The 20,258-nt window shown below is 44.4% G+C and overlaps 1 protein-coding gene and 1 long non-coding RNA gene across 2 annotated transcripts in view; one reads left to right on the top strand and one right to left on the bottom strand.

Annotated features, from left to right (window-relative positions):
• EDEM1 (ER degradation enhancing alpha-mannosidase like protein 1) overlaps positions 1-3,208 on the top strand; it is a 15,165-nt gene extending 11,957 nt beyond the window's left edge. The window contains exon 12 of the mRNA XM_080384706.1: positions 304-3,208. Within this exon, the coding sequence (XP_080240832.1) occupies positions 304-393 (90 nt within the window). The 3' untranslated portion in view covers positions 394-3,208. The remainder of the gene's footprint in view (positions 1-303) is intronic.
• The window catches only part of LOC308062797, a 56,782-nt gene continuing 37,937 nt past the window's right edge, over positions 1,414-20,258 (bottom strand). The window contains exon 2 of the long non-coding RNA XR_013927706.1: positions 1,414-20,098. This is a non-coding gene — a long non-coding RNA (uncharacterized lncRNA). The remainder of the gene's footprint in view (positions 20,099-20,258) is intronic.

Here is a 20,258-nt window from a genome sequence, read left to right on the forward strand (position 1 = left end):
TTATTTTAAACATTCACAGTTGTCATAGCGAAGGAAGTCTCGGTTGAGTAACAAGCTGCAGTAGTTTGGTGTGTATTTTGGAAGCTTGCAGACTGCACTAAGGAAATACTTGCTCGTTTTTTATGTGGTTTGTGCTGTAAGTTTGCAAAGAGTGAGGGAAAGTAGGGACCAAAAGTGCTATTGGGTACAATTTTCTGTACCTGGAGGAAATCTCTGTTTACAGATGCTGAAGTGATTACAGAGGGTATGGGATTGCCTGGGTTTGTATTCGAGTTCTTAAAAATATTCTCCTTCTGTTAACAGTGTAACAGAGTTCCTGATGAGAGGAGATACTTGCTGCCATTGAAGAGTAACTACATGAGACAGATTGATCGAATGGTGGGATTAATCTGAATGGTTCTTCAGAGTAACTTTTGTCTTATGTCAGAGGAGCATGGGATTCAGCTGTAGACATTCCTCTCCTCTTCAGCTACGTACCTGCATATGCTGAGTCACTTGGGTATTCCCCGTGCTTGTTAGTTTTCAATTATGGATGTAAGGGGAGATCAAGTTCTCTTACTAGTTCAGTCTTCTGCACTGTGGTAATCTCACATGCCACCTGAACAGAGATTTCTTATTTTAAGACTTCCTATGAAAAATGTTGCAAATGAAGGCTTGAATATACTTAAAAAAAAAAAATTGGCATGTGCCACTTAGCTACCTCTTTGTAGCTGCATTACAAACATCCCTTTAGAAAAGGGTCTAGTATTTAATTTGAAATGATCTTGGGATTGGGGGAGGAATGGGAAAGTGCAATTTTCTTAGGCCAAGTTTAATCATTGAATTATTCTGACTAGCAATACTCAACCTTAAGTACTACTCAGGTAGGAACCCACTGGTAATGGGTTTTGCTGAAGCAAAAATCCTCTATCTACAATAGTATCTTGAAAAGATAACTCATGATCATCTAAAAAGCTATCAGTATAGTCATGATATCCCTCATATACACAAATGTATTGAACTGCACGGTTGCAAGAGCCTGTAGCTACAGACACCAGTGATAAAACAAATCAGGTGCCTTTTTATTTTGTAAGGGAATGGGCGGGGAGGGAAGGGGAAATTGCAAAGCCACTCAGCTTTCCAAGCAGCTAACTTGATACGGCTTAGCTGAGCAGAAGTTCCCAAGGTTTTGTTGTTTGCCATATTTCTAGTGCCTTTTCAAGAGAGATGCTGCTAAGAACTGGTGTAACAGTACATGAAGAACAAACTATTTCACATTCCTGACAACATTTATATGTTAGTGCCTTAAGTTTTCTTCACTAGCAGGAAAAACTGAGCTTGCTTGAGAAGATAGATAAAGTATTTCTGTTTAGCTGGTTACAAAATAGAGTGGATCCCAAAGTAACTTAAAAAGTAACTTGCATATGAGATGACTTTTCTTTCTCTCTCTCTCTCTCTCTCTCTTTTAAGATACTGGGAGAATATCAACTTCTGTGCCCATCCCAAAGAATATTTCTGGCTGAATTTATTCTCTGTGTCAGTGCAGTTAGTATAAGTGGCTGCCTCTATCATCCTGGGGTTGGAGTTAGCAAGAGATCTGAGCCTACAGTATGCTGACTGTATATGTAGGCAGGGCTGTTGGATGAAAAAACCCTGAGGCTAAAACAGCTTCCTTTAAATATAACAGCTTTTTTTCCAGTGGCTCCCTGTTGCTTACATGCTTTTTACTTTTAACTACAGTTGAAGTAGTTAAATGTTACTGTTGGGTTAACTATTTTTAAATTAAGGCTTAAATATAAGGGCAAACTTGATCTGCTGTATTTTCATCTTCTTATAACGACATCGGTTTTCATAAACCGTATGTTGCAACTCAAAGCATTTGTAATAAATATGAAGTTAGTGCTGAAGAGGCTATTGTTTGAATCTTTTAGTATACAGATGCATCTCAGGGACTTCATTGTAGAATCTTCTGTTCCACAATAGCTGGATCTTTTATTCAGGAAAAAAAACAAAACAGAAACAACCCTGTCATCTTAGTCTTATTCTGTGTGTTTTAACAGGGGGGAGGGTTGGAAGGAGAGGGAGAAATATGTTAAGATTTCCTGAAACATTGCAATAGAATTGGTTGCCTTGGTGTTTGAGGCAGCTGGCAATTCCAACTCCTGTAGAACTGGCGTTGCAAACCTTTTGAAGCAAAACATAAATTCAAGGTGTTACAATCCAAAGAGGTACTGGACGGGGTTTGAGGATTAGCTTCTTAACCAGTGAATGTTGCCTGGGCATGCAGGTATGCTTCAGTTTGTAAACATGTAAAGAAGTGCAGGAGGATGCGTAAAGGCAGTACTTTCTGCCAGCTGAGGGAGGCAGGAACCCAAAACGTCTGGGCTTTCCGAAATGCTGCTGCTGTGCCAGATCTTCTGATTGTACCTCTGAAATGAGAAGTGCTTGGTAGTGTGGAAGCAGAGTGCAACATTCCACAACTGGCCATTTAAAGTCATGGCACAGCGGATGCCAGGACGGATGGTGCCCTAGGTGTGTTGGTGGCTGCTTCTGGTAATGGTTTTTCCCTGACTTGCAGTTTAGCTCTCTGAATGCACGTTACATGCCTTGCAGTTGCCTCTCAGTACTTTGTGCCTTCTGAAGCACCTGAACCCTGGTAAGGGTTCCAGCCAAGTGTTATCTGTTTTGGAGCTTTTCTCAGAGGATTACATGACTATAATGAAGTTACACAACTCTTCTCCCACCGTGCTTTATCCTTCTTGTGTATTGCCAGAAATGAGTGAAAGGCAGCTGTAGAATGGCAACAGTATAGGCAGGTATCGTGGCCTTTCAGCCCTTCGTGACTTGGACCATTGCTTACAGTGCCAAACAGTATATGGTCAGCTTCTCGTTAGAAACTCCATTGAAGTTTGTGTTGCCAAGGTGATCTGACAGTCATCTTCCCATAGGAATGATTTTTGTCTGCAAGGAGGCTGGTGCTGACTATGTGGTAAAAGATTTTAAGGAGCCAATTTTTCTTCCTCTTTGTTTTAAAAATGCTTTGATACATTTTTACTCTGTAATGACAGGGCACATGTTATGCACTAGAATTAAAACTTTTGTATAAGTCAATGATATCGAATTGAAATGGATAACACTGCTGGAATAACTTGCTGAAACAGACTTTTGTATTTCTTGGTATAATGTGCAATATCAACTTTTCCTAATTAAAAATACAATGTGTGCTTTATTGTTGTTTTTCCATGAAGTATTTAATTTGGGATGGGAAATTTTTAAGAGGACCAAATGCTCTTTCATGAAATGTCCTAAATTTTCAACACTGAGCTTGAATTTTACAAATCTGCATTAAAAAATAGTGTATTTGACCACTTCTATGTGAGTTTTTCTTACAGTGTAGTTGTTGTAAAGCCATCGTGAAGCTTGCAGGTGAAATGCAGGGAAAAGGTGAATTTGAGTTTGTATACCTGATCTTTGCCATTCACTAGACAGGAAAACTTCAGTTTTCAGGGAGCTGGGGTGAGTAGAGGAAAAAACATACCTGAAGTCTGTGTTCAAGCAGATGCGTGGTGCTCATTCAGGTTCTCTGTGACTTGGGCAATCCAAAGATCTCAAGACCTCTGACTTCAACAAGGTAACAGAAGTCCCTGATCAGCCCTCTAGCTCTCTCATCGATGTCTGTGGCGGTCTTGTGTGTGAAATCGTCCCCAGCTGTGTGCCACAGAGAGGGTGGGCTAGGAATTCACTTTTTTTTTTAACGAGCCAGCCTTAGTTATGAACTGTCGCTGCTAAGAGCATTGCTGTCTGTTACAGCAAATACCATGTTACTCCACTTGCATAGAGGTTAGGCGTACCACTGGGTATTTTGGGGAGGAAGGAAAAGACTGCCTCCACCAGAATTTGACAGTTCTTTGTCTCCAGGGGTAACTTGGCTCTGTCTCTGCCTTAGACCTGGCTAGCTTGGGAACACATAATTGAGGTGTGCAAGAAATAGCCTTCATGTTTTTTTTCCCGGGGGGAAATGAGACTTCTCAACCATATCCTTGCAATAACACACAAAATAAATTAGTGGTTTGGAGAAGGGATTAGTCTCCGGTGAGGGCTTTCTTACCAGCTCCATTTGCCTTGGTTACTAGACATGAAGTAGATGCCTTCTTACATGCACTGGATTTTATCTAGTTAGAACAAGGGATGGCTCCTTACTGCAGGAAAATAAAAAAAAAAAACCCACACCTCCTCCCAAAACAAAAAGCCTCTTTCTTCCCCCGCCCCCCTTTTGTTTTCCTTGCATAATGTTTTGAGGGGCAGCCTGCGCTCAAGGCAGTGATTTGATGCGGAATGAAGAAATGAAGTGTGGCAGTATCAAGCTGCTGGCCTCGTGAGCGGGTAGCTGAGTCTGTGGAAGTACTGACCTACCTGCTGGGTTTCCTAATGCCACTGGCTCCAAGTGGCTCCGTGAAGAACCTGGTGCAGGTGGGAATTCTGCAGCAAGAACCTTGCTGGGCCTCTTTGCGGTCTATGCTCATGCTGTGTTTTAAAACTTGAATGTGAAAAAAAGCTATCTATCACTTTAATGTATTTTTTCTGTTCCCCTCCCCCTCCTGGATTTGTTTTATTTTTGATTGACGTTCTCTCTTCTGTTTTCTAGTTTGTAGTCCTGAATCACAGGCTGTTGAGGCTGACAGGATGTTTTCTGTTGTCTGTCTTGATCAAACTCCGAGTTACCAGGAAACATGTATTGCGCCTTAGTGATTGGGTTTTTTCAGTATTTTTAAAGTTCCTCTGAATTTCTGGGTGATGAGGCTTTTGCCCATCTTGTGCTGCTTTTGCTGGGTTCAGACTTCAAAGTGTCATTTCTGAAGTAAGTGGAAGTGGGCTGAAATACTGATTTTTGGGGAAAGAACTGGAGCTCTGATGTTTTCACTGTGGTTGCACATTTACTAGTGGTGTCACTGCCCTCAACTACTGTTTGCTGTCTTTGCTTGTCCTGTCTTGCTGTCAGAATGTTGGTCTGAGTGTTACAGCTCTGAAGTGGGACTGAGTGTGTTGATTGCAGTTCCTCTTGGAAGTCCGCATTTAAGAAAATACTTTAGAAAAGCCGCTCTTCCTGGTTTTGGTGTTCTGGCAGATTTGAGGACAGTAAGATCATAGGTGATAAAAGACCCGAAGTCCAAAAGTGTGAGTGAGAGCATGTTCTGGTAGGGTATAACATATCGGGCAAACCCAGTATTGTGGCTGTGACAAGTGACTTCTGGTGGCTGTGGGCAGATGGCCTTGGCTGGGGCTGCTGCGCGCGTGGTGGCGACGCTGTAGATCTGATCTGCTTCCACCAGAGACCACTCTTGTGCTACTGTTTGAAGATTTGTTTGTCTATAGCGGCAAGGCAACAGCACTATCTTGAAGGTGGAGTGTTGGAAAATGTAGTTCTAGAGCTTTGTGGAGGAGCTGCAAAGCGTTAAGGGGAGATGAGTGCGCAAGGCAGGGCTGTGTGGTGCTGCCAGCAGCCCAGCTCCCAGCGCTGCTCCGGCTCTGCTAGCTCCTAGAGACACTTACCTTTGATCTTGCTTGAAACTTCTTTTAGAGAGGAATTTTGTTTTGCTGGTCACCACTTGTATTGTTTATTCACCTAAAAGAGATTAGCAAGTGTTTTCTGAAAGATCCTTTGCACTACTTCTGCCTTATTTGCCCTCCACTTAACTCACACTGATGAGAAGCCATTTGACTGGAAAGATTATATTGAAAAGTATCTTCTCTTTTTTTTTTCCCCCTCCAAAGATGATACAATTCCTGTTGCCTTAAATTTTGCATGGCTATAGAAGATGACAGCTTGGGAGAGCTGTCTAGCCTCGTTAGAGCTTGAGGCTCATTAGCACAACTTGGTGTTCTGGTCACAAAGTTGGTTGCTCCCATTTTCCAGGAAGAAACTGCAGATTTCATTCTTAAAATAGTAACTATGAAGTTCTGTAAAGTGTTTGGTTTTTTTTTTGTTTTTTTTTTTTTTTTTTATTATTCGGGCAATGCTAATAAGGGTGAAAAAGGTACCTGTGTGTCCCAGCCCGTAACTGGTGAAGATGCCCCGACCTGCAAGCTGCAGGAGGCACGGGCAGGAACGCTGCCGACAGCGCTGGGTGACGGACCCAGGTAGGAGCTGCTGTGGTGGCTGGGTGAACTGGGATTGCTGGGACCTGCCGTGGCCCACGCTTTTTGATCGGGTATAGATTTACCAGGCCGGGGAAGGAGCACCGTATTCCAGTCTCCATGAGGAGCAGTTAGTGTGGCTGGGAGCATCCCAGTGATGCCCCCTGCCCTTGGGGAGAGCGGAGGCTGTGTGGACTTGCTCCCTCTCCTCAGAGGACATTGCTGTGCATTGTTGGAGGAAGATCACAAAATACAGTGGTATTTGCACACTTGAGGCAGGTGCTCTAAAAAGGTGAAAAAAAAATCAGAAAAAGAAAAAATATTTTACTTATTAATATTTTTGAATAATTGCAATTACTTCCCCTTTAAAGCCCAGAGGCTTTTGGAATAATGGCAATCTGCATACTATTAATTTTTTATAATGTTAATTTGGTGAAATAAGTAATTCTTAACATTAGTAGCTCTTGAAAAGTACCATGAATCAGTTATCTTCATCATGTACCAGTAGTGCTGGCAATCTGGCATTATATGGTTTTGCCAAGGAGCTGCGTTTTGTTAACTTCAGATGAAATACAAAACTCTGTTTTTGAAAAAATACTGCTTTTTCCTCCTCTTTTACAGAGGAGATTGATTTTTAAAGCAGCCTTCAGGAGGAAAAATTAACTCTAAAAGGAGTTTTTAAATAAGCATTTTTAATAGAACAAATATCCCCTGCTCTTGGATGTTGCTTAATGAAAAAACAAATTATGCGGTAGCTACAGATTAGTTTTGTGTTTGGTTTTTTTTTTTTTTTTTGCAAATGATTACTCCTTCTTTCCTCTTGCTTCCATACCTGCAGCTGAGTGCAACACTGATACACCACAGCAGAGCCTGGATCTGCATTTTATGCACATCAACAGGCTTTTTGCCATTTTAATGTGCTGTCATTAGGCAGTATGGTACTCTGCGTCGTGTAGTAAGAATAATTAATTCATTATTCAGTGAAAGAAAAATCAGATTCAATAGAGTTTGGGCTGTTTCTTTTCCTAACCCTTTTCCCCCACTACTTTTTTTTTAAATTTCTGGCTTTCTTTCATTTCTTTTTCCCCACTCTATAAGCCCCGCCCGTGCATTTTGCACGCGATTGCACAGTGATGGGAGGCTGGCTGGCTGGCGTCCTTTGCTGCCTGCTGGGGCAGGGCAGGTTGCAGGATGTTATGCAAAGCTGCAATAATAGCCGGTGACACTGTGATGGCAGTTTTATGCTCGCTGGGTCACTGAGGTTGGGTGGCTGCTTTCTGAGATAGTGAGTGATGGAGATGCTGGCTGGGGCATGCTAGAAACGAGAGGCTTTGGTATTGCCAGCTGTGGAGTGGGGTGTGTGGCTCTGTCCTGTACCCCACGGCTCAGCCAGGGATGCCCCGGACATTTTTCGGGCTGTGCAGGAGTGATGTGCTGATTGCTGCAGCCACCGCCCCCAGCTGATGGGCACTGACCTGCAAAAAAGCCTGAGAAAAGCTCCGTAAAGATACTGGAAAGGATACTGGAATTGATGCTTTTCATTTAAAATAGGTGAAATTCCTAAAAATAGTTGAATTATGGCACAGACACACAGTTGTGCCTTGGAGTAGGTAGAAGGTTCTCTCCGCTGCTTCTATTAGCAGCTTGGCTTTCAGCTTCATTATCTTTGGGGGGGGGGGGGGGGGGGGGGGCAGGGAGGGGAGCTGGAAGGACAGCCTTCCCAAAACCTCTCCTCAGATCCCAGCAGCTGCTAAACACAGGTGAAGTTCAAACAATAGCAGCATCCCAGTCTGCGACTAGAAGAAACCTGAAATAAGACTTTTTAGTAGTGCCTGTAGCGATAGGAAAAGTGGTAATGGTTTTGAGCTCAAACAGGGGAGATTTAGGTTAGATATTAAGAAGAAATTCTTTGCTGTGAGGGTGATGAGACACTGGCCCAGGTTGCCCAGAGCAGCTGTGGGTGCCCCATCCCTGGCAGTGCTCAGGGCCAGGCTGGACGGGGCTGGGAGCAACCAGGTCCAGTGGGAGGTGTCCCTGCCCACAGCAGGGGACAGAAACTAGATCATCTTTGAGGTCCCTTCCAACCCAAACCATTCTAGGACTCTACAAACACCTGTTCGGTGCCACCCTTCATACCTGTGATCACCCGTAGCAGTCGGTGGGAGCAGGACACGGGGCACCTGGCTCAAACACCAGCAGACCCAGGGCTGGAAGTGCTCTGTTAGCACTCAGTCCATCGATGTGGAACGTTCCTGCTTGTTTGGAAATGCAGGTGAGGTCCTGGCCCTCTTCCTTGTTTCATGCTCCCCAGAGGACATTGCACATGAAGATCTGACATCTGGTTTGTCCAGCCAGGAGGTCCCGTGGAGCTGTGCTTCCCGGTGGAAATCAGTGTATGAGTTAGGTCGGTTCTTTGCACGGATGCTTTGCACCTTCCTCCTCCTCTTTGAGCACTGGCACAGGTTGCCCGGAGCGGCTGTGGGGATGCTCAGATGGGTGGCTCTGCTCGAGCAGGGGGTGGGACCAGGAGACCCCAGAGGTGCCTCCAGCCTCTGCCAGCCTGGGATCTTCATGGTGACCACAGAGGCTGCAGCGAGTGGTGCTGGTGGTACAGGAGGGGTTGGATCTGAACCTGATGTTCTCCTCTGGCATCGGGGCAGCTCCAGGCACTGCAGCAGGACTGCAGCCATCTGAATCCATCAAAATTTGCTTTAATTGCAAACATCGGGGTAATGGGTGTTGTGGCTCTGCGGCTGCTGTAAAGCACCTCCTAATGGGGGATGCTTTGATAAGGTTAATGACTCCTCAGCTCCTGGGATGACTCTCCTTAAAACATCCTGAAATCTCAGCATCTGGCACTGGCTGAAAATGTGCAATAAGGAGAAAGAAAGGAGGTCTGATGTTAATTTTGAGACTCATTGATGTTCAGGCAGTTCATGTATGAACGGAGATCAGTGACATAAAAAATAAAATACAGGGTCTCCTGTGTTTCAGTACAGCCTTGGTTTACTCATGGCTGCCTTCATCCTGGGAATGCATTTGCACTGAGATGTGACACACAGAGGCAAAGCAAGGATGGGACCGTGGAAGGGGGTTTAAGATGATACATTTAAAACTTCAGAAATGAAAACACTATTAAAAATGTATTATAATGTGAAAAATGTAGGCTTTCACTTCTGTTGACACACAATTACTAGGTTTGGAGGATTACTGCTCCTGAATTTGTTTTGCTACTGACACAACACAAATGAGCACCAGAACTTTTTGAACCGGGGAAGCGATTTAGCAATCAGTATGATGGTGAAGAAAAACAAATAGACCTTGTCTGTTAGCATGCGCTAGCCCTAAAAATACACAGTAGTAATTTCATGGATGACCTGTGCTGTAATGTGATGCTGACGATACCGAGCTGAATGCATATTTGTATTTTGGTTGCCTGCTTGTTAGCAAAACGAGCAAATGGCTTTTGTAGGGCTGATGTGTTGGGATGCAAAGGCAAACTGGATGACGTGTGACAGTACTCTGCAGGAGCCATTGCCCCCTTTTCCTGCCTGCTTGCCTGCAGGTTCGTGTTTCCTTATGGATAACAAAAGCCCTGGAGGCTCTAAAACAGTAAAACTCTGAGGGTTGGCTTTTGTCACATGGGCTGGCGGTGTTCCCTTGCCATGGGTGATGCTAGACCTGTGGCAATGGCAGGGGTGCGGTGCCACGGGCACGGCACACTTGCCGTGCTCACTGGCAGAGCTGTAGCTTTGCCTTCAGTGCCTAGTTTCCTCCAAACCATGTTTTGGGGAAGAAAAGTGTGCTCAGCTCATCTTTTCCCTTTCTTTTTCAGGGTTCTCTCTAGCTTAACACCAAGAAAGATTTCTCTTCAGCGGGTGAGGAATGTTTCAGTTGGGTGATTAATTAGTATTGCTATTAATACAAGATGTGATTCCATTAGATTAATCTATCTTATTGGTCAGGCTTTAATTAATTAGGTAATAAAAGCGACCCTAAAAAAAAAATCTTGAAGGCTGGTTAATGAAACCCATGGATCTACTTATTAAGAATTAAAACCTTTCTCCCTTTAATATTTTTCTGCATTATTAAACCCTGCTCAGTTTCTTTGTATGGTTTGTCCCATCAATAATGAGAGCCTTATTTCTGAATTGCTTTGTGTGAGCCAAGAAATCTAATATTATCTAATTAGGGACAACTCTTCCTGCATAATAAGTACAGGAGCAGCAAAATCAATTTGTTCCAGGCATTTGGTATTACTACTAAAAAAATCCAGTCTGATACACTGTATACTGCTTTTCATAGAAGAGAAAAAACCAAATCATCTCTGTAGGTGAAGAGCCGGTCCTATCCCTGGGGTGGCTGGAGGCTCCGGTGGGGAACACACCTGCCTCCATCCCAAAGGCGCTGTACGAAAAGACATAGTTTTGAAGAATTTACACAGTTTGAATGCATCTATCCCATCCTTGCCCTGTATGTTTTGGTGCATAATTATTTAATTCCTGACAGGTTTTGAACAAGTTAGTGTCGGATGAAGTGGCGCTGCCTCCTGTGTTATGGGAGGGATGCGATAAAATGAGTCTCTGTTTTGTTTTCCAGGGTGTTGCCTTAGCCTTTCCTTCCTCTTGCCTGGCACCAGGGACTGCACTGGGATTTGCGGCGATACAAGTTCAGTGAGATTTTTGCTGGAGCGGTTCTGGGGCTTTAATAACTGAAGGAATCCAGAGGATCTCTTGTTATTAGCACAGAATGAAAATCTTGGTTTAGAAGCCGAGATTCATTAAGAAATGGGGAAAGGGGCATTTAAATAACAAATGCATGTTTAAGGCTTCCGAAAACTGCAGTTTGCCCGATGGTTGTGCTGGGGGAAAAGTCCTTACACCAGTTCATCTCCAATACCACTGATTCTGTTCTGTTCTATAATACCACCATGCTTCTGTGATTCCAGGCTGGATAGTTGCTGCCGGTCATCACTGCTTGGGAGAATGAAGTGCCTTCACTGCACGGGTGTCTTTAAATGTAAAGACTTTCTGATACAATGACACCTAGGGAATTTTGTTTCTACTCTTAGGGATGCTGCTGCAGCGCTGTCGACTGTCGACCATCACGTACGGCCCGTGGAAACGCTCCCGAGTCCTCAGGCCTGTGGTGTTCCCAAAGGCAGAGCACGGGTTTGGAGGGACTTTGGTGGGAAGAGCAGAAGCGTGGTGCTCCCCATAACCCTCTATATTAGCAACTTTGTCAGCTGTGTTGGGAATGTGGTGGGAATGCAAAGCAATGCAAGTGCAGAATTGCACCGCAGGGACAGGCAAACATAGGTTTTGTCACTTGGAAATGGGGGAATGAATAGAGCTGAAGCCCAGATGACAGATGTCACACCTGTACAGATACTGTGTTAGCTTGTGCAATATAGCAATAACAGGCACAATAAATTAGTGGTACCTTGAAATGAAAATTCAGGATAGTTTGAGGCTTATGTTGCTGAAAACCCAATCATGAAGCATTTACCTGGTGGTAAAGCTGTGGGGTTTTAATCGATACTGGAGGTTGTGTGTACTTACCTTCTTAATTTAGAGGTTATGATTTTTAAATACTGTTCTGAACCTTACTATTAGATTAAGGACTTCTTTGAGGTCTGTGCCGTGAGGTCTTATTACTGATACTTCTCTCGGTGAAAAAGAAAAGGTTTTTTTGTTCTTCCAGCTGTAGTCATTGAGCAGAAGGAAGAACCGAGAGCCCCTGCAGGAACCTGGGTCCCTCCAGGAGTGTGGGTGCTCTTCTGCTCCTCTGGCTGCTTTGGAAGCTCGTGGTCTCTGGAAGGAGGTTTATTTCCCAGCTCCACAGCCGCTTTTCCTTCCTGAATTGCACCGGTTATTACCCACTTACTTTTGACTCTCGGGCCTTTTCTCATTTGCGTTCTAAATATCAACTACAGCTTAAAGCAGGAGTGGTTTATTTTCTTGGGAGGTAGGTGAAGAGACTTTAGGGATAAGCTTATGCTTCTTTACACACAAAAGCACTTCCGTAGCTTTCATGCTCCTGGTGCTGATGGGGAAATGCTGGTTTCAGAGGTCTGCTAGTCTGGGTACTAGTGGGCATACTGCAACCAAGAGAATGTTAAGAAAATGTCAGTGTGACCCATTAGATTTCACTCAAACCTTGACAAAAGAACATAAAACGTGATCACTAGGAATTTGTTTCCATTGCACCGAATAGCATTATGTACAAACAGATCAGAATGGCTTTTGGAGTAAATACTCGACAGCAATTTAATTTTGAATCTGTTTATGTGAAATCCTTTTTGAACGGAGAGATGAACTGTAATCCTCTGCAGTACGATGCTCTGACTCCTGCTGAACCATAGTCGCGTTGCTATTTCTGTTTTCCTAGTAGTGAGGCTTTGGGGTCTGATTTTATTTTCTTTGGCTATGAGCAGCGCTAACCTGTGTCTGCTTTATAGCTTCCCTGTTGCAGCTCCCAGGCTATTGTAGCAGTGTGCTTGCCACTATAATTACAATGTGTAATTTATCTTTGGTTCTCAGATTCTCCGGCGTAATTTCCTGGAGGGATAACTCAAATGATAATGAATGCATGGTTATGAAAGTTCCATTGCCTTGTAATAATAGCAAAAATGAAAGGTAAATTAAACAAAAACATATTAGGGCAGGCTATACTGAAAGGAAGCAGGTTTCACCTCTGTTTTGGCTGCAGTTGGGGATGCGCTCCTGCTGGGGAAACACACGTGCCCTGGTTTGCTGGAGCAGCCAGGTCAGTGGAGGGAATCCCCTCGGAAAGCCCTGGCTCCAGCGGGGCTCAGGTACTGGCTGGGAAATAGGGATAGCTGTTGGGACCTGGGGAAGGAGAGGTAATCCTGGGGTCAGACTTGGTATGGGTGATGTGTGTGGGGTATATTGATATAAAATGATGTTTTATCAGTAAGGCAGCAATCGATAAGGCTATTCTAACCCTGGATTCTTGCCGTTAGTGCAAATCCTGGCTTGTAAGAATCATACAGTTGAGCTCAGTGAACTCAATCCTAATTAGTTGTGCTGCAAGCCCTGAGTGGGGTCTGTAGACAGCCTCTGAACCCAGATTTACAAAAGCTTTGAAAACCAAAAATTGCTTCAAAAGGGGGTGGCTTTCCCTGCTACAGCCAGAGCATCACCCCGTGCAGCCGGATCCCTGGGGGTGATGGTGCTCCTAGGTGCAATTTCAAAGCAAAAAGTAACTTTTGCTTTAAAAATAAAGGTGAAAGGCATTGGCCTTGCTGCTGTGTGCAGTGTACATGACACAATGCAGCGCTGCGTCCCGCTCGAAGGTGTGAGCTTGATTTCTCACGGCTGTTGCAGGAGGGCTGCAGGGCTCTGGGCAGTGGGGAGGTGCGTGCTGCAAACCCCAGCACAGCTGGTGCTGTGGGAGAATGCAGGTGGGCTGATATATTTAACTCAAAAGGTACTGAAAGGATATCTTCTTTTTGTCTAAAGGAACAGTGAACTTTAATTTTTTTTTTAAATTGTTGTTAATTTTTTTTAATTGAGTATAAGTAAGTATCTGACATTATTTTTTTGTTTTATTCTTCTGGTTTTGTCCTGGTTGTGTGTGAAAACCCGAAACAGTGTTGAGACCAGAATGACCAATATACCCTAATGTTCTCTTCCATTAAAGACCATGAAGAAATGTGGCAATTCACATGAAAGATGGGATTTCTGCACAGCTCTTCTCCTGTCTCTTGCATAGATTTAATCCCAGACTACTGAAAGAAAAACTCCTGAACTGCCAGTTGTGTTTCCCACAGGTTGAAGGTATTAAGAAATCCTGGGATTATAGATCAGCACAAAGCTGGGCTGGCAATGCGGGATGTCTCCATGTGAATGGCAGTGGAACAAAGTGGCTCCCACCAGGGCCTCGCCAAGATTTCCCGACAGAAATCAGTGCAATTAACTTATACACTGCCACAGCTTCATGTCTGAAAGATAAGATCTACAGTGCTGTAAATCACAGTGGAAATTTCACACTGTGCTTCCTAAGCAGAGCGTGTGCAGTATATAACTGTCATTTCCCCATTTAACTATCATTAAAATTAAGTGCTGGCTGGAATCGGTGGTATGTGAAGGGAGACCTTGTCATTAAGAGTGAACTGGAACCTCAGTGCATTATACAAATTAATTGAGCCGAGAGCCCTCAAAGGAAACAAAGACATAATTAACAACTTCTGTATCAGTTCTAATAGCTTAAGAAGAAAACTACGACGTGATGTGGAGGCTGACAGCATCGCTCTGCAGAGTTCCCGTGCCGTCCTTGCCCTACTGGTGCTGGGCGCAGCCGGGCTGGGTGCTGGGCGCTGCTGCCGCGTTAGGAGGAAAGTTCTTTGGGTTTACACCAGGGTCAGGCTGTGATTCCCAGGCTTGTGCTGCGCAGGATTTTCAGGGGTTGCTGGTGGGGTGGAGGTCTCTTTGCAGGGGCTCGTTAGTGGCAAGTGGAGTATTCCTCTTCAAGTGACGTTTTCGTCTTACAGATATTGAAGAATGGAGCCCGGTCAGACCTTAACTACTGTCCTCAGGCCGCAGAGGTGCCCTGTGCACCAGCAGGGAAAAACTTCCTCCATGAGGGGAAATACAGAGACTTTGTGGTGCAAAATTAAAGCATAAGCTTTAGGAAAAATGGAATAAAAGCCTGAGATCGGATATATGTTTGTAAGTTAGGGCTTTGCACGAAGTCCTCCAACATTGCCAGCAGCAGTCCCTGTGCTTGTGGTAGGTGCTGGGTCCCCACGGCCCCCTCCCTGGCACTGGTGTGCAGGGCATTCGTTGGTGGAGAGCTGTCTGCTCGGCACGGGGCCCCAGACCCTCAAGCTCCTTACAGGATCTTAATTTCAGTAATCTCATGTGTATTTAATTTCTCTAACTTCTGAAAGCATCAATAGGTTTAACAGCCTTTCTCACCGCTTGGTCCTGAGGTGGGACAAGGGATGCAGGAGGCTGGAGGCCATCCCCGGAGAGCCGCCGTGTGCTGCCCTGCTCCTCCAGCATCGCTGGGGAATCAAGTGCCGTGCTGGCAGGTCACACCGGTCAGAAGTTGCCTTCTGCCTGGCAAAATCTGTTTCTTTTGATGATTTCCATGGCAAAGAAAGCAACCCTGACTGATATTTTCAACTTGCTTTTAAAGAAGAGGGAGCATTTCTGCCTGTGTCCTGGCCCTGCTGGGTGATGCTGGTGTAAGTCACTTCAGCTTTCTAAGCCTGGCTCTTCATTGCTTTTCTAGTTTATTTAGCCTGCAAACCCGTACATGTTTTTGCTAGGCAGAGTGAAAACGTTTATTAGGACAGGTGGCAACAGAAGGTGTGGGAAAGCTTTTTTTAAAAAATAACAAATTTGGAGAAAGCCAAGGAGGTACAAAATTTTTCTCAAGATGTAATTATTCCACGGAATGAAAAAACAGGCTTCTTGAACTTGCTTTCTCGGGGTTATATTAATATGAAGCATTTAATCATTAGGGAGATGAAATTAGTTCACCTAGATTGATCTCTAAGCTGAAGTGGAAAGTCGGACAAAATAATCATTTCATAGACTTCCTTAGAATAATAATTTTCCTGAACAATTATGCTGAAGGACATCCGCTAGTAACCTTGTGGGGGTCTGATACCTGCTTATTCTGCATCTGAAAAGAATGATAAAAAATGTGTAGCTGTTACTTTTTAGAAACAAGAGTGGGAAGTTTGTGTCTCCGATGCACACGTGCACAGCTCTGTGGATGCTGAAGTGGATCTCAGACCTCATGGGAAGGTCTCAAAGACCTTCATTGTTTCTGCTTTTCTGTTTTTTTCATTTTTTAACAGAAAGGCTTGGTTTATGAATATTTAAGGCAAGTGTCTTTTCTCCTCCCAGATTTTAATTTCCAGGAAGGAACTGTGATTTTAGCAGCTGCTCTTTGGTTTTTGGTCCTGGCTGCAGACAGGTGTAACTGTCAGAATTTGTCTGAAGGATGGGAAAAGCCAGAATAATAATTGAAAAGAAATGTAGCAAGTCGTTACTAGCATATCATAACAATCAGGGGGAATGTGTTTGCTGACTAGTCACCAGGAGGTCTCCACAGGTGGTCAGGACCTACACTTCCAGTTTCTTTTATCTTCAAGGGACTTTGTGACGTGGCTGTTGGTAAAAGGCTGGGAGGTGCCCTTGGCAGTAAGGGTCTGAGGCTGCCGGTGAAACGTGCTCTGCTTTATGCCCAGGGGTCTCAAGGCGTTGCATGAGTTTAGAGGAAAGGTCTTGGCCCCGTGGCTGCCCTCAGGCTGGATGAGACCACGTAGAAAGACAATTAGAAACTGTGTTCTCGGTGTTGTGAAGCCTTTTTGAGTCAGATGCTGAAACGATGTTGTGTGTGTCACTGCAAATTGTCACTGCGGCTTCTTGTCCACGAGCTACAGGTGGACGGGGCTGGGCTTTGTTTTCCCCCACCCGACACTACAGCGTACTGGCCTGAGCACGGCGGGGTTCAGGGCAGGGTTCGCCTCTCGCTGGCTTTAGCGTTTGAGATCGGAAGCAGTGATGTCCGTGAGCCAAATCGGTGGTGGTGAACCAGGGTGCAGAACCCTCGCTGGCAAAGAAAAAGGAGCATAATTCAGGATTTACCTGACCCTGTGCATTAGTAGAGGACTTCCAGTCTGAACTGCGAGCCAGCCGGTCTGACAGATGTCTGTTAGGAGCACAGCCTGTTGATTACCAGACTTGAGTGGTTTTCAAACTTTTCAAATGTGGAGAAGACCTTCTGTTTGTCTTAGAGGTTTAGTATCAGAAAAAAAAATATTTATAACCTAAAAAATTACTTAAAGTTTTAAATAAATATGAATGTAGGAGAACCCAAGCCAGCACCTGAAAACACGTGAGGCTGTTGATACCTGTATCCCCCTTCAGTGGTGAAGATCAGCTGCGTAATCTGCAGCGACAGCCTCAAAATATATCCCAGATGATACTCTGAAATAGTTGCATTGCCAGAATTAGCAGGGGAGCGGGGGAAGGCGGCATATTGTCGAGTTTAACCAGTGCCTGGCCCCTTCTGCAGGCAGTGGCTGGCACAGACAGCCCCAGCGAGCGTTTCGGGGATGTACTTGTAGTAGAGCTTTCAGGAGGGAACAAAAAAAAGCCTGTAGCTGGCTATTGCCAGATGACTCAGAATAATGACAGTGTTAGCAGTAAACAGTTTTAATTTATACAGGTGACATTTAAAATGCAAATCAGACCTTAAGATAATTGCTGGAAATAAGGAAGCCTCTGTTGGTTTAGGGAATATTTCCAGTTTCTATGGAAATTATTTATAATGCAGTGAGATCAATGAAGAAGCTCATGTCTTAGAAGACTTGGCTGGAGTTGCTCCTCATTGGAGTCAAAACACGTGTTTAAAGGGAATGCGTGGGGACAGGAGCTTGTGGTCAAGGTAATATGCTGGGAAAAAATACTGAAATCTCTTGAAACAGATACTTTTTCTGCTGATACTGCAAATGCAGGACCAGAACCAGATGGTTGTTACCACAGATGTGTGTGCCTAACTGCTCCCTGAATTAACCTGAAGTTGCACATTTGCTTTCAAATTTAGGGATTATTTTTTATTTTTGTGCATCTTTTACACATTTTTTTGTGCATTTTTTACATGTTAATTAGTTCACATGCTCAGTCTCAACTTGGGCTTGGTTCTAGGAATTACCTTTCCCTTAATTAGTGCCTCTTGTGGTAACCTGCCAGTCAACTCGTTCATCTCCTGGCGGTACTCTCCTTGTTTCAACAAAGAACTTGCTGGTGTTTAACGAAGCGCTTAGCAGGACATACAAAAATGCTTGCATCTTGAACTAACCGTTAACAACTCATTTGTTCTAATTGTCTTAAAGTCAAACCTCAAACAATACATTTAATTTTATTAATTATTCCCTTCATCGTTTGATGTCACTGGGATGGGTGCTGCTCGCTCCGCTGCCCTTGCGTTTCATCTGCTGCATCTCCTGTATACCTCCAGCCTCACCTGGGCTGATGGTGCTTCACATTTTAATGCTGTTTATATTGTTTAGTGGGCTTTCGAGTGCTCTCCTCCAAAGCAATTATTTTCTCCTTGCAGTAGGTAAAAGCTACCAGAGAGAGTCCTCTTGGGGAACTCAGCATCTTTATCTGATCTATAGCCGATTTCTGTGCTCCTTAGAACCATCGGTCTTGTTTTATGCTTTGATTTTGTCTTCCTCTACCGAAGCTGGACTTCTAGCTAGAGGCTTTGGGGATTTTTGGTGATGGTTGTCTGAGTGCTTTTTTTCTGATCAGCCTCCCACATACACATTAATTTACTTGATATTCATCCTTCTTTGTACCTTGCTTCCAGGTTTTTTATTCCAACTTTCAGCACACCATGCCATTTACCTAGTTAGCTATAAGATATGATCTCATAGTTTCCATCTGAATGGTTTCTCATTAGTTTGTGTGGGTGGGAATGTGTAACACCCATGTCTGTGTGTGCTCCCACACTGTGTGTATAAAAATGTATCTTTTGGATAGAGAAAATGAATAAAAATGTGATTCTAAGTTGAAAAGAGACAAATTAGGTAATTTTTGCTTGTGGTTTGCATATATGTCCAATGCATTTGTAAAACGTCAGGTGTGAGTGTGCACAGTGCGTGCAGAGCCGTTACAAGGGCACGTTCAGAGGGCTGGAAATCCAGCAGGTGACCGGGATCAGCTCTGCTGGCTTCCACAAAGTGTTGCTGAATGATGCCAGCCTCTAGTCTCGCTTCTCCTCTAAACCTGTGCTCCCAGCCAGTTGCTAGCATTACACTGGGTGCTAGTGTTGCACTAGCGTTACTGGATTCACTTTGTCTCCAGGTCTGTTGGGTGGCAATGCTGTGGAAACAAAGGGGATCTGAGGCTGTAGCTGCCTCCCAGTGTCCACGTGTCTCTTGGTGCCACAGCTGCATCCCCCGCGGGGCTGTGCGATGCCATGCTACCTTGAATGAAGCTTTGATGGCTGTATTTTCAATAAAAACCTGTTCTTTTCCCTACCTAGGTGCTGTTGTGTAAGGGAAGAGGAACTCGTCCTTTTACCTCACAACTGTACCTGTATTCTTGTCTGTAGCTGCTCACGCAACCAGCCCGCCCCGGCTGCAGCCCCCCTGCAGCTCTCCCCACCTGGAAGATTCATTCCAGCTCCCACCTGAGGTTCTGCCTGACCTTAAAACTTCCCACAGGGCTCATTCATCCACCCCAGCGCTCCCACTGCCGTGAGACCAGGCGTGTGGAGTTATTTGCATCTGTCGAGGGCCAAATCCCTTGCAAAGGTGTAAATCAATGCAACTCAGTAGATGTAATTTGGCTGCCTACCGGTGTGAGCTTGGAACCTGGCATATGCAAGAGGTTGCTAATATATTATTCATTTTAGTGTTATCTTTTAATTCTTTATTCTTTGTATCGCCTGTACTGAAAATACGGTGATGTGCTGTTATGTCTTCTCTATCTTTAATTGGGCCTTTTAATAAGGCTTAAATACATTTCCATATTCAGGTTAATAACTTGCAGTTGCACTTCACACTAATGTTTTTATTAAGTGATCCATTGTTTTTGCAGGTTAGAGAACTCAGCAAATCCGTAAGCTATTTTTAATAAAATCTGTAACCACCTGATAGCTATTACAAACTATTTAAAATTAATGCTGTTCACATTTGCCAATGTTTATAACAGTTCTAAATTCTTGAGCACTTATAAATGATGTATAAAAAGCAGTGTAATAAGCATATTAATGTCTTTATCCACCTTTCACGGCAACCTGTGCTGAGGGCTGCGGACAAGGTGAAGCAGACTGAGAAGTTCTCTCCTGCCCCTTGCTGCCAGTGACGGTGGTGGCTGGTGCCCCGTGACCGGCGTGGAACGTGGCGGTGGCTGTGGACGCTCCTGAGCAGCCTCGGGGTTGGCACGGCACACGCATCTTGGTTTCACTTTAATGCCGGAGACAGGTAGGACTTGGCGGCAATGCCAAGTGTTTCCCTGCGGTCGGGACTCTTAAAGGAGCCTTGTGCTGAACCCCTAACCCACTGAAGGAAATTCTGAGCAGAAGCACCCTCCTGGCAATGTGACCATTAAAGCCAGCTGGCGCATTGCTTTCTCGCCATACTGGGAAAC

Source organism: Falco punctatus (genome assembly GCF_963210335.1).
Source record: "Falco punctatus genome assembly, chromosome: 4".
NCBI classification, from domain to species: domain Eukaryota; kingdom Metazoa; phylum Chordata; class Aves; order Falconiformes; family Falconidae; genus Falco; species Falco punctatus.